We start from the raw sequence: 14,764 nt of genomic DNA, 5'->3' as shown, positions 1-14,764 counted from the left end.
CAATTTTCCGTACTGAAAAGGACTCCTTCTGTTTTTCCAGTTCCATGCTGATAAATGGTGTAATTTTGGAGATTTTTAAAGATAACATGCCTTTCAGAGGTGCAAATGGGTATATAAAACTCAAAGTATTTGAACCTTAAATTGCTGTAAGACAACTTCTCGCCTGTAAAATGTTCCTTTTCTATTTCAGGTGTTCTTTCATAGAACACCTGAAAGCAGCACCAAAATCTGACATTTTCTACTGTTTGAAGTAGAGATGTGTCTTTGTGCGTATATTTCTGCTTAAAAGGAGATTAGAATAAAAAAAGCTGTCATTCTTCAGCTTGCAGAGCAACAATAAAAGAGGATATTTACCTTAACTTTTTTTTAAAAATTGGTGAAAATTGTAAGAAAAAAGCATCAGCATGTTTGCATGAAGGTACATTTTCAACCTTGTTTTCAGAATTCACTCTTCCAGGTTCACCTCTAATGAGCTTTGTAAGTGAAATTACTAGTCTGAGCTGCTCATTATGATTTAATTTCATCTGCACACGCAACATCACCTCTAAATTGAGTCATTCCAAGCTAAAATAAGCAGTGATTGATTTAATTTTGATGTTTTCCTGCAGTTTTGACAAATTGTGAAATGAACCAGTGCTAGTTTTTATGATTAAAAGTTCAAAAATTCCTGAAAGGAATCTGTAATTTCCCCGTTTTTACACTCAGGCAAGAAGCAGCCTTTACATAATTCATCCACCGGTGCTCATCTCACACTCTGTGCTCACACTGCAGTTATGTAATCTTTCATTTGAAGTGCTACGAGCCCACACCAAGCCAAAGAAGCTTTTGGATTCACATCTCTGTGAGGACCGCACTGAGTCTTAGACATCGGATTGTCCTTAGACTGAGGTTTTATGTGGTTTATAATCTGGATTTATGTTAGTAGTGGTGGTTAAGGTTTAAATGCAATGTGTGAGGATGAATTACAATGAATAAGGGTCCTCATAAAGATAGTAGAAATGTGTTTAAATGGGGACAGAGCTGCAGCCGTTTAAAGGATGATTGTGTGTGTGTGTGTGTGTGTGTGTGTGTGTGTGTGTGTGTGTGTGTGTGTGTGTGTGTGTGTGTGTGTGTGTGTGTGTGTGTGTGTGTGTGTGTGTGTGTGTGTGTGTGTGTGTGTGTGTTGGACGGAGATCATTAGCAGAGTGTTTGATCTGTTAAACAGAAAGAGAGATGAGAAACAAATCCTCTCCTCCTCTCTGCTCTTATTTTTAGACTCCCGTTACCTGTTTTTGCTGCTGCTGTTGTTGTTATTTACTCGCCGACTGTTGTCACACTGTCTGACTCATTTTATTTTATTTATTTGGGTTTTTTTTTAATCTCTTTTTGGACCTTAACGCTGCTACTGAAAGCAGAAGATGAGACGAGGCCTCTGAGGAATGTGGTTTAATTTTCATAATGACTTTTTTTGTTGAATTTTTTTTTTTTTTACTACATTTTTATATTTTCATTTTCCTTTTTTAGGAAAGGGGGTCAGGACCAGACAAGTGACTCCTCTGTGTTTTTTAATTTAAATATTTAACTTTTTTTTCATGTTTTTATTTTTAACTTTTTTTACATTTTTATTTTTCAGTGTTGTGTTTTTATCTTTTCTATCAGCTTTTTAAAATTAATTTCAATTAATTAATCATTACATTTTTTCCCCAAAATTTTGCTCTTATGTTAGCTAAATTCTTATTTTTTACTTTACATTTGTAAATTTTAATTTTATTTTGATTTTCACAGATTTTATTATTTTATTATTTAATTTTTTGTTTTGTTTTTTTCCTACATGTGTGATTCGTCTCTCAGCTAGATTAAATTCTGTTTCCTATTTTTTAATGAATTTTAATTTCACATTTAGTGGATACTTTGATTTTTTATTATTATTTGTATTATTTTTATTCCCTTTTTAATGTGTAGCTCTTCTTAGAATTATAATAGACCTAAATTATATTTCTTTTCGATATTATTGTTTCTTTATGTTTTGACTTCTTTCTCTGTGGACATTTTTGCTCCACATCAAAACTTTTTTTTAAGTTATATTTTTATTTTTTATTATATTATATTTTATATATATTTTTTATTTTTCATGATTTGATGTTACTCATTAGTCACATTTGTAAAAAAAAAAAAAAGCAAACAAAATTTCTTATAATTCCAAATATTAATATAAAATAGAATTAAACTTGAACGTAGATTCAAAACCTGAAATAATTTTTAAACTACATTTCAGCAGCAGCATGTAGTGGACATTGAATTGTAATCAAAATTCACATCTGTTTGATTTCACAGCAAATGTTTTATTATTTTGACTTTCTTTTTTACAGAACATATTGTATTTATTCTGTTATTCTGTTTAAGTGATTTTTAGTTTTTATTTTGTATGAATAGTTCCCTTTAATTACCGTCCGACCCATAACCCATTTTCCTCTTTGTCCTGCAGATCCTGGAGAGCCAGGTGGAGGTGCGTCAGAAGGAGGTGGAGGAGCTCCGGAGCCAGTCTCAGGCCCTCAGCCAGGAGGGGAAAGGGTCTGACGAGGTGGACGGTCAGAGGATCAGCGTGGAGAAGAAGTTCCAGTCGCTTCAGGACCCACTGAAGAAGAGACGAGACAACTTGATGGCATCCCGCGAGATCCACCAGTTCAACCGGGACGTGGAGGACGAGATCGTAAGTAGACTGGAGACAGATCAACTTGATTTGAAGAAGTCAGAGATACTCACAGGTTTCACAGAAGTAACTTTAATTGATCAAAAAACGAATCTGAAAAAGGAAACGATATTGGAGTTTTAGAATCAAAATGACTTGGATTGAAGTTTTTATTTGATGTTTTTCTGCATAATAGTTAAAACACTGACAAATAGAAAGTATTTACGGTACTTGGAGAAGTACTGCTGTACCTTTTACTGCATTACTGTTACCAGGAGTGTTGGTAGGTGGACCAGATGGTCCTACAGTGTCATTATCATCAAAATTTTTAGCATTTTTAGCAACGATAATAAAGTTAAAACTGGCTCAGGGCTCCAGATTAAGTTTTCACACTGGTTGCATGGACTTGTTCATTTATTTGCACCCAAAATTATTTACTTCGATTAACACATTTGAGACTTTTTTGTCAGTTTCCACACACACTGGAGATTTTTTAATAAGTAAATGACTGTAAACAGGAGCTGAAGTGTAGATAAATGTTTTTTTAAACCTGTAATAGCTATACTACAGGCCACACCTTTGGAAGCAACTGCAGTTTTCGTTTCACAATGTCTTTCTTAAAAACCAGTATGAATTCTGTGGATTCTGGGATGTATTTACTGTGGGATCATACTTTGCTTTCATTGATATGCACCAATTTCCTCAATTTACCTTTAGCTATACTTTGAAGTTACCAGAAAACTACTGAATCAATGTTAACAAAAGAAAAGGAGGGTTTAGTTTCAGGGTTGAGAAGATGTACAAGACACCTTCAGTGTAAAAATAAAAAAAAACCTAATCAGAGTTGCATTATTCTCTGTAGCTTTTTGGCTTTTGAGAGTTTGCAACCAAAAATCACAATAAAGCTCAACTGTGTCCATATCTCTATGACTACCACAGAAAGAAACAGCTGAGTAAAGAAACAAGATACAAATACCTGATAATTATAGTAAAAATTTATTCTGGTGAGTGACTCTTTATAATCATCATGTTTATTTTGTCTAAAAGTATGCCAATGAAACTATGATGTTTTTTTTTTTGCTTTGAAACATTTGGCCTGTAATATATACTTAAAATGTAAATAAGCTAACAGTAGAACAGAAAAGTAAGAAGTAATACCATCAATGAAAAGTAGTATTACAGGGAGTATTAGCAGCTGTAATTGCATTAAAATGTAACAGTGTTGATTTCAAGCTGAACTCCAACACAATAACTGATTTAATGTGTGTTTCTGCAGCTGTGGGTGGAGGAGAGGATGCCTTTGGCCACCTCCACCGACCACGGACACAACCTGCAGACTGTACAGCTGCTCATCAAGAAGAACCAGGTACTCAAACTCTCAACATTTACTGAATCCTGCATCTGAAAAGTCACATTTTCATCTCTTGTTAACCCTTTAAGCTTCAGTCAATTCCAGCCGTTTTCAGTACAAAAAATCGCTAATATTCTATTTTTAAATAAAAAAAATGACGAAAAATACAGGGAATATTGGACGCACATAGCAAGGTGCATTTCCTTGAAAACGACCGATTCGTGGATTTTATACCGACTTCAGGACATGTTTTGGACAAAATATTTTACTGGCTTGTGTTGTCTGGATGTAAAAGGTTGGATTATGGCCGTTTTTTGTGGAATCTTTTATTCTGTGTGTAATAATGAACCCGGAAATGTGAGTCTCGCTGTGTACGTTGAAGCCGTGTATAGAGAACGGATGGATGAATATTTGTTTTTGTCGGACAAATGTGTTTATATTACCCACTGCAGTAATCACATCTGAAAGTGGTTTATACCGGCGGATTCATGAGAATCTAAGCTTTCCATCGGCGTATAGTGTTTGTATAATCGTGTTTGCAGCCGTCGGACATTCTTGAAATTCCTATGCAAATTAGTAGGTGTACCGCCGGCAGTACACCATCGACGCACTGAAGCGTAAAGGGTTAACCTTTTAATCCTATATTTCCTGACTTTCACCTGTAACTGCACTCCGCGCTAAGTACCACGTTTTCAAAGCTGCTGTAAGATTTCAGGGCAGGGAAGCAGGTGGAAATACAGGAAGTAAAAAATGGTGAAAGGATGGAAGGAAGGAACAGAAGCAGTTTACAAAGAGAATATAGTTGCAGCCTCCTCCATTACAAGGGGTTGTTTTCAACACTCAGGTAGTTTTTACTGTGTTGCTTTGCACAGCGGAGACAGCCAACTACAAGAGCAGGTTGTTTCTTTCCCCTGTAGACTTAGAAAAAGTCATTCATGCATGTTGTAAAGCACTTTATTCTGTTATCAGCATGTCAAACATACTATCATATTGAGAGCACCTAATGCAAAATGCCACTTGCGGGCTTCTGACACGCATTAAAAGAAGTGACCATATGTGAGTTTTAGAATTAATTGTAAGATGTCACCACTTGAACGATAAAGTACCTCTATGCCGTAATGGTCTTAATTTTGAGTCTTTATCTTTTTTTCGTTTTAACTTATTATAACTTGTTTTTGTCTCTAATTTGACATTTGTTTTGATTTTCAAGAACTTGTAACATAGTTTTCAGATGGGGCTATACAAAAGAAGGCTATTGTTACTATTAATGTTAATAATAGTACAATAGTAGTTGCACCTTTACAAACAAAGGAAAGGAAAAAAAGCAACAGAAAACCAGTCACAGCAAAAACAAGAAAAAAGACCAAAGAAGCAGAGAAAAAGAGATGATCGTGGCAAAAATATACAAACTGCAAAATACAGAAATTCACTGTAAATAAATCTAAACCACTAACACCAACCAATATAACTATAATAAATGCACAACAAAGCCATAGTATGATAAAGGAAAAGAAAAAATGAAGATTTCAGTGAAGGATTAATATTATTATGATTGTTGTTGTTATTTTAATCCCTTTTCTGTGTCCTGTGACCTGCTCAGACGCTGCAGAAGGAGATCCAGGGCCACCAGCCTCGATACGACGACATCTTCGAGCGCAGCCAACATGTCCTGAGGGAGGACAGTCCGACCGCCGAGATGATCCGCCAGCGGCTCACCGGGCTGCAGACACTGTGGGATCAGATCAAGAAGGAGACGGAAAAGCGTCACGCTCGGCTCAGCGAAGCCCACGAGGCCCAGCAGTACTACTTCGATGCTGCCGAGGCTGAGGCCTGGATGAGCGAACAGGAGCTCTACATGATGTCCGAGGAGAAGGCCAAGGTGAGCAGAAATAAACAACAGAAGAGGGAGGAATTTTTTTTTTTACATCTTTGTTTTTTGTTGGATATATTTTTAATTTTGAGCGACAAGATTGATAAAAGTAATTTTAAAAATGACACTGTTAAGAATATCAAGGTCAGTTTGTGTCAGATTTCGTTCACTTGTTTGTTACTTGAAACTCAAGTTCTATTTATGGGAACATTTGTTAGGGCAAAATAACCCTTACACGTAGTTAAATGTGAAAAAGAAGACAACATGGAAGCAGCTTATACATTCCCCACACACTAAAAAGTTTGGAGTTACTTATAAATGTTATTACTTTTAGAAGAAAAGCAGTATTTTTCAATGAAGATAACATTGAATTGATAAGTAATCCAGTCTACACATTGTTAATATGCTGAAGAACTATTCTAGCTGGAAAAGACTGGTTTTTATTGGACTATCTACACAGGGGTACAGAGGAACATTTCTACCAACCATCACTTCTGTGTTGTAATGCTACATATTGTGGTATTATGTTAAAAGGCTAATTGATGATTAGAAAAGCCTTGTGCAATTATGTTAGCACATGAATAAAAGTGTAAGCTTTCATGGAAAACATGAAATCGTCTGGGTGACCCTAAACTTTTGACCGGTAGTGTGTAATGACAGCATCTAGACACCTATGAACACAAGTTTTTGTTCCCTACGCATGAATCCAATTGCCTTTATCTATTTTTTTGTTTTCTTTAATTTTATTTCTGTTTATCTTTTTTAAAATCTATTTCATACAATATATTTACATTGTTTGACATTCACTTTGGTTAGCAAAGAATACATTTCCTCGTACAGAGCAAAAGGTCTCTTTACTGTGCATATGACAATAAACTTTGAACCTTTATATATGAAATTTAGCCAAGACAGTCTGTGTCCTCACTAAATTTCTTTAAAATTTTTTCTCAGATAAGATAAGAGTGAAAATGTAGTAGTTTCCACATCTGAAATTGTCATAATTCTAAGAAAAAATATTTCACAGAACTTCATTTTGGGGCCTAAATAACAAATAAGAAAACTATGTACAAAAATTAATAAAGTGAAGCAACACATTTCTTAGATTGGATGAACCACATAGCAGCTGTGGGAGCAGAAGGGGCCTTCCAGTTCATAACAAGAAGTTTCCTACCTAGCATAAATGCCATTCATTCAGCATGTGAAGGGGTTAAATTCTCAGAAAAACAGGTGTTTTTGAGTAAATATACTCATGAAATACACATAAAAACATAAAGATACGGTGAAATGGATATAATCTGTTTTACATTACAGGCAAAGTGAAACAAACTGATCTTAAACTTAAGTCACTCTCTGTGTTTCCATGGTAAATTTTGATTAAATAAAAGTTAAACATTTTAAAAAATATTCTAAAAAAACTTCAGATTTCAGGTGAGAGATGGAAACACCTTTTCTGAATACATTCTGACAATAAACATAAAGTCACAGGAGTGATCAGATCTTAGTAATTTTTCTTAGCAGCTATAAGACTTCACCTGTTGTTCAGTTTTTAAAGCACAGTTTGTTTTTTACTGTCAGAGGATCAAGTCAGTTGACTTCTCTCTCCTCTGAGTCAAAAACTTCCTTTTTCTTAGTTTTAGTTTTAGTTCACCTGTCAGTTCCTTACTTTGTTGGTTCTCTGTTATTTTGTGCTGCTGTTTCTGCTCTGGTCAGTACTTATTCAACACTCTGACAGAAAAATAACTAAAAGGACTCCAACACTTCTTACAAGACATGGATTCACTGTGTCCTCGCTTTTAATCTGATCTAAGAGGTTTGGGTAGTTTGTGATTTACTGCAGCATTTGACTTTTTGTAGAAACTGGAATTTTACTGAATTTAAAACCACAGCTGCAATGTTTCATTAGGAACTGATTAGTTAATAAGTTTGTGTTAGACTTTGTCTTTTGAGGGAAATTTTTTAAAACCATCACCATCTGTCCATCACTTTCCAATTATTCGAACTTTCCCGAAGCTCTATTTTTCTCTCTTTTTACTTTCACTTTTCTTTTCCACTTTCTCTCCAGTTCATCCTTCCATCCTCATATGCTTTTAATTTCTCTATCAGCTTGTATTGGAAAGTAAATATTAGTATTGACTTTTAGCTTAAATCTTCATGTGTCTCTTTGACAGGACGAGCAGAGTTCGGTGGCCATGCTGAAGAAGCATCAGATCCTGGAGCAGGCAGTGGAGGACTATGCCGACACTGTCCACCAGCTGTCCAGCACCAGCCGAGGCCTGGTGGCTGCCGGACATCCAGACAGGTGAGGAGGTTGAGGGGTTCAGGATCAGGAACACTGGGCTGCCTGAAGGAAGAAACACAGTAATAATTAGGGACTAAAGAGTAGAATCAAAGCATTTTTAACTGATCATTATTTGCCTGAACCTTAGGACGATGTTTTGTTTCTGTCAGCTAGAGGTGCAAATTTTGATTAGTTTTCTAAATCAATAATCAGCAGTGTTATCAATCAACATTATACAACACAAATTGAGAATACTGGACAAAGGGCTTCTTTCAGATTTGCTACTAAGGTGTAATCTTAGGCTGAAATCTATTCGGAGGTCATTAAGCGACACATAAGTCTTTGTCATGGTGCTACTTTAATAGATAAATTCCTACAGTGCTCTCTGCTTGCCAACATGAAACTGCTGGTAAATTGAGCGGTGCTTCTTGTGTTTGCTACATGCTAAGTGGTAGAACAATCAGATGCTACAATAAATCTGTAATGCATTTTCTAGCATGCATGTAGAGAATACAGGTTTACGCCATCGTTTTGAGACTGTGGTACCTGGGTACATCCCACTACACATCTCTCTACACTACACATTGGACAGTGTCCTTCTGGAGCTTTAAAACAAGGTTAATGTACTTGAAGTGTATATTATTAAGGAAAACGGTATTGGATTTGGACTAAATATTTAATGACTCGGATCATCGAGACCAAAAACAACCTCCTTAGTAATAATCAATAATTTGTCTGTACTTGTCCTGCAGCGAGCGCATCGGTATGCGTCAGTCTCAGGTGGATAAGCTTTATGCCGGACTGAAGGACTTGTCAGAGGAGCGTCGGGGAAAGCTGGACGAGCGTTTCCGTCTTTTCCAGCTCAACCGGGAGGTGGACGACCTGGAGCAGTGGATTGCTGAGAGGGAGGTGGTGGCCGGATCCCACGAGCTGGGGCAGGACTACGAACATGTCACCGTTAGTAGAACCCATTCATTTCATTATTTTATTAGTGCACAGTCAAAGATGAGTTTCTATGAAGTCCTTAGAGTTTAATTTTAGTTCAATTTTAGCTCCTATTTCGCTATTTGTTGTGGTCTGTATCCAAATCTCAGGACACTAGAAAGCAAATCTCAATCCGAAATTGTGCGATAGCTCGCGCGATTAACAAATAGCGATCGCCAAGTAATGTGGAGGTTTTCGTTCACTTCTCATCTCTAGTATGTTGTGGGACACTCGTTGAGACTATCCGAGCCGGTCAGTGTGCGGAAAAAAGCACGTTAGGGCGGACTTTGACGCGGGGAGGCAAGTTGCCCCATACTTTTCGCTAGCTGAGCTGCTAGCTGAGCTGCTAGCTGAGCTGCTAAGCTGCCTGCCTGGCTAAATACTGGAGCTATGTCGAAAATTCATTTCTCTATCACTCACATGTATGAAATGACATATGAAAACAGACCCCAGGTTGAAAAAAAACGAAGTTCCCCTTTAAGTAAAAGTCATAAATAATTGTTTTTTTTTACTTAACAAATGGTTCTGTTAATTAATGTGCCTTCTTCTTTTCATTAATATTTTTTATAGTGCAACCCATTAAACTGTTATTCAATATCATAAGTCTTATATGGTAATAATAAAAAGTCATTTTATGTTCTCTTTTTTTTAAATTAGAGACTACACTAGTAGCTTAACATGTGTGTCTTTATTCTCTTCTTCAGATGCTGCAGGAGCGTTTCAGAGAATTTGCCCGCGACACCGGAAACATCGGTCAGGAACGTGTGGACACCGTCAACCGGCTGGCAGACGACCTGATCAACGCTGGTCACGGCGACGCTGCCACCATCGCTGAATGGAAGGACGGCCTGAACGAAGCTTGGGCCGACCTGCTGGAGCTCATCGACACCCGAACGCAGATCCTCGCCGCCTCCTACGAGCTCCACAAGTTTTACCACGACGCCAAGGAGATCCTCAACCGCATCCTGGACAAACACAAGAAGCTTCCGGAGGAGCTCGGCCGCGACCAGAACACTGTGGAGACCCTGCAGAGGATGCACACCACCTTCGAACACGACATCCAAGCTCTGGGAACACAGGTGCGGTCCTCTTTTGCTGACGTTTCTCATATTTTTATGGCTGTTTGTGACTTCTTGTAATCATTTTGCATGTTTCTGTGAACATTTTGTGTTTGCTTAGGACTTTTTTACATCTCATTTTCCATGTCATTGTGATTTTTTTGCATCTCTATAATTGACTTCATACATCGCTTCGTCATGGTTTTGCATCTGTTGGTTGTTGTTTTGTGTCTCTTTATGGTCATTTTAAGTCTCTTAGAAGTGTTTGTCTGATTTTCTCATCATCATTTTGCATCTCTGCGATCATTTAGCATCTCTCTTTAATTATTTTTTCCTTTTGCAAATGTTGTATATTTGTTTGTTGTCCCTTTGTGGTCATTTTGTGTGTCTTTATTGTCCTTTTACATCTTTACATTTCTTTTTAATCATTCCACTTCTTTTGTGGTTGTTTGTGTTTCTTTGAAGTTGTTTTGTGTCTCTGTGGTCATTTCTGTCTTTATGGTTTGTTACCTCCACCAGGAGGTTATGTAATCATCGGAGTTTATTTGTCTGTCTGTCTGTTTGTCTGTTAACAGTATAACTCAAAAGGTTATGGACGGATTTTCACCAAATTTTTACAGAATGCCCGGAAGAGCAAAAGTAACAATCGATTAGATTTTGGAGGTGATCCGGATCACTGTCTGGATCCAGGATTTTTTGAAGGACTCTGTACAATTGAGAGAGATGGCCGGGCATTCTGTAAAAATTTGGTGAAAATCCGTCCATAACTTTTTGAGTGTCTTTATGCATCTATTTGTGGTTATTTTTTATCTGTTGTAGTTGTTTTGCCTCTGTGGTCATTTTGTGGGGTTTTTTTGTGGTCTTTTGTTTGTTTTCCTTGTGTTTTCACATCTTTTTGTGATTGTTTTGCATCTCACTCTGAGTCTCTGTGATTGTTATATGTCTTTTCATGGTTGTTTTGTGTCTATTTGTGGTCATTTTTCCATGTCTTTTAGGTTGTTTTGCTTCTTTTCATGGTTGTTTTGTGTCTCTTTGTGGTCATTTTTTCCATGTGTTTTAGGTTGTTTTGCTTCTTTTTCTGGTGATTTTGTCTTGAACGTTTTTCCACATTGCTTTTCCTGTAGGTGCGGCAGCTTCAGGAAGATGCCGTTCGTCTGCAGTCGGCATACGCTGGAGATAAAGCTGACGACATTCAGAAAAGAGAAGGAGAGGTGAGTAAAAGTGAAACATGAACCACATCAGGACTGGGCTCAGTTCACTTCCAATTCAACTCAGGGCACATTTCCCACATGTGAACGCAACGGAAACCCCCGTCTCTTACTGGTTGGATTTAAAATGAACTGGACGCAGCACTGATGTTACTGACGTCAGTGTTAAAGGCCCTTTGCCTCCTGCATGCTGCACCGCTGCTGCACTAACACTGCACTATTCCTCTGCTCCTGTTTGGGAAAGAAAACACGATCATTTAAAAATGGAGTCAGCTGTCAAGAGAAGGATCTTGAACAAAATGAATAGTAAGCTTCTGCTCTGTGTAAAGACAAACTAGGATCGCACAAATACTTGTTTTTGTTATTCCAAGATTCACTAGAAAATGCATAGTACTGTAAATATTAACTAAAATCTTACAGGGCATGGTCAAAATACTGGAAACACCATGATAAAGTCTCTTCACAGTGGTATCATGAGTAGAACTCATTCTGAGGTTTCATTCTTAATCTTCAAGACTCAAAACAAAATGTTTTGTTGTTTATCTGACCTTTTCTGCCCAATGTTTTGTCTGAAAGGAATGTGTTATTTGATTGGTTTGGTCCATCTGAGGATGCATTTTTATTCCAAAAGGTGTTTATATTGGAGAGCAAGTAGATTAAATTCCTTAAAACATGCAGTCAGACACAACATGAAGTGAATTTTAAAAATCATGGGTTTCTACGATGGGTGACAATGATGCCACATACTTTTATAAATCCAAAGAGGAAAATTCACTCCACGTTCTGTCCGAAGTCGCCTGATCAATGTGAATAATCTGGTCACATCCTTGTGATTTTCCCTCTGATTCTCCAGGTTTTTAAACTGAAGTAAAAAGGAAACTTGATGACTTTTTTAGGAATAGTCTGGCTTTTTTTTAAGAAATCCTTTTATTCCCTGTCTTCCACAAAGAAAATGGATCCAGAAAGTCATTAGCTTAGCAAAGCACAGAAACAGGAAGCTGATGGAACATTTAGTTTCATTTTAAGTTTTGCTATTCATTAGAGACACTACAGGAGGAATTCTGTAATTACAGTACTTATAAAAACTATCCACCATTCATGAAAATTTCCACTTTTGTTGTTTTTCAACATTAAATCATGGTCAAAACTTTATATTATTTAAAAAATAAGAATGCATATTCAAAAAAGACTCTTTCATGTCAAAATGAAAACAGATAAAACAGATTTCTGTAAAATAATTATTATATAGTTATTTGATTACAAATATAAAATGTACTATAAGTTATTGCACTCATATTCAGCCCCATTAAAGGGATTAACTTAAGTCACGACCGGTGCAGCCAGTTTGTGCTTGAAATCACACAGTTATCAAATAGAGATAATTAGAGTGCAGTAAATGCATCTCAGTGATCGTACTATAAAGACTCCTGTATCTGTAAGGTCGAGTCGCTGATGAAACGGTACTCCTGGATAAAAGTACATCATGAAGTCAAGAAATGTCCAAGTCAGGCCATCAAGACACCTATGACTTCTCAAAAGTAGTTACAAACTTCAGCAGCTGAGATGGGAAAGACTGTTTGTACAATAGCTGTTCTTCACCACTCAAAGCTTTAAGGGAGAGTGACAAAGAGAAAGACACTGTTGAAAAACCTCATTGAATCTGGACTACAGTTCAACAGAAGACATGTGGAGACTCTGAGGTCAACTGGAAGAAAGTTCTTTGGTATGATGAAATCAAAATTGAGCTTTTTGGTCGTCAGACAAGACACAGACACCAAACACTGGATATCATCACAAACACATCATCCCACGGCAGCATCACGGCGTGAAGCATGGTGGTGGCAGCATCATTGTGGTGACAGCATCATGGTATGGGGATTTCTGTCAGCAGGAGATCCTGGAAGGCTTGTAAAAGTAGAGGGTACAATAAATGCAGCATTATAGAGGGAAATCCTGGAGGACAACATGATGTAGTCTAAAGAGAATTTCAGCCTTGGAGAAGATTTTTTCCAGCAACCAAAGCTACACAGAAATGGTTAAAAGACAAAAAGGTGAATGTTCTGGAGTCGTCAAGTAGGAGCCCAGACCTCAATCCAACGTTAAATTTGTGGCTGGACTCGGAAAGGACTGTTCACTAGTGATCACTCTGTAACCCGATAGAGCTTTAACAGCTTTGCAAAGAAAATGGGTAAAATTACAGGGTCCAGATGTTCAGGGTGATTGAGATTTATCCTCACAGACTCAATGCAGGCAAAGGTGCATCAACTAGATACCGACTTGAAGAAGTTGAATACTTATGCAATCGCTTATTGTATATTTTGGATATGTAATTAATTAACGTACTTTGTAGAAATCTGTTTTCACTTCGACATGAAACAGTCTTTTTTTGTAAGTTCTTGCCTCTGAACTGTATCTGCTGAAGTGTAACTCCAACCAAACCAAACCACCATCTGTATTCACTTTTTCTCTATTTAGAAATCTGTCCACAAATGTTTTTTTATCTATCACAGTTTAAACATCATGATCTTGTAAACTCATCATAAAACCTAAAATTCTCATGGCTGTTCACTTGGGTGCTGCCATGTTGTGCCAGATCTCTGAGTGTTGACATTGATGAGCAGTGACTGTTTTTGATGGCGCTGTGTTTTGACCATTCCCTGTATGTCCATTTCCCTGCATATCCTCCCTGTCCACCCAGAAGAGAAAGGGAGAGGTGAGACTCCGTTAACCAGAAACATCGGCTTTGCATCAACGTTCATTTTGGCTGCAGTTTTAGACTTTCTTTTAATCGTCTGACTAAAATGTTGATAAGTTTTAGTGACATTTTAGTCCTTTTCAATGCAGTTTAGTCCTTGCCTAGTGTTAGCCGCAGATCTGGTGATTTGCAAACACTCGTAGGGTTTGTTTTTCATCTGTCTCAGATCGATGTGTGGATGGATTTCTGCATACAAACTCAGCATTTCTGATTGACAATAAGTTGTAAACTCCACCTGCCTGGGCCTCTGAGAAGGTCAAAACAAATACTACGAGCAGTTTGCAAATACAGCTTGGGTCTGAGGATGAAAAACTGATAATTCTGACCTCTAGTGTAGCTTCGTTCCAACTAATTGAAGATGCATTTCTACTATTTGTAGCTGCACACAGTGGTTGCTTACATGTAGCTGCTTGTAGCTCGCAAAGCATCGCTGCTTGCAGTCGTCTGCAGCCATCAACGTTGTGAAAAGTGTCTCAGTGTCAGACGGTGTGACTGAAACTGAGACTGAAAATAGTTTTAGTTATTTATATTTAGCTTGTAGAACTTAGCTCTGCTTGCTAACAGATTAACATGGCTATACTGACTTATACTG

General features: G+C 37.3%; 2 protein-coding genes across 5 annotated transcripts in view; both read left to right on the top strand.

Moving 5' to 3' along the window:
• Positions 1-9,564, top strand: part of slc30a6 (solute carrier family 30 member 6) — a 580,472-nt gene extending 570,908 nt beyond the window's left edge. The window contains exon 16 of the transcript XR_007947027.1: positions 9,343-9,564. The gene's annotated coding sequence lies outside the window, so the exon portion shown is untranslated. The remainder of the gene's footprint in view (positions 1-9,342) is intronic.
• Positions 1-14,764, top strand: part of sptbn1 (spectrin, beta, non-erythrocytic 1) — a 196,083-nt gene that overhangs the window by 161,605 nt on the left and 19,714 nt on the right. For 2 of the 4 annotated variants that reach the window (XM_051959559.1, XM_051959557.1), the window contains 8 exons: positions 2,465-2,689; positions 3,945-4,034; positions 5,620-5,898; positions 8,058-8,188; positions 8,920-9,124; positions 9,856-10,230; positions 11,334-11,420; positions 14,116-14,130. In XM_051959559.1, coding sequence (XP_051815519.1) covers positions 2,465-2,689; positions 3,945-4,034; positions 5,620-5,898; positions 8,058-8,188; positions 8,920-9,124; positions 9,856-10,230; positions 11,334-11,420; positions 14,116-14,130 — 1,407 coding nt within the window. The remainder of the gene's footprint in view (positions 1-2,464; positions 2,690-3,944; positions 4,035-5,619; positions 5,899-8,057; positions 8,189-8,919; positions 9,125-9,855; positions 10,231-11,333; positions 11,421-14,115; positions 14,131-14,764) is intronic. The other 2 variants (XM_051959560.1, XM_051959558.1) reach the window with 1 other exon arrangement.

This window comes from Acanthochromis polyacanthus, chromosome 15 (genome assembly GCF_021347895.1).
Source record: "Acanthochromis polyacanthus isolate Apoly-LR-REF ecotype Palm Island chromosome 15, KAUST_Apoly_ChrSc, whole genome shotgun sequence".
Taxonomy (NCBI): Eukaryota; Metazoa; Chordata; class Actinopteri; family Pomacentridae; genus Acanthochromis; species Acanthochromis polyacanthus.
This window is presented reverse-complemented; position numbering and strand designations above follow the sequence as displayed.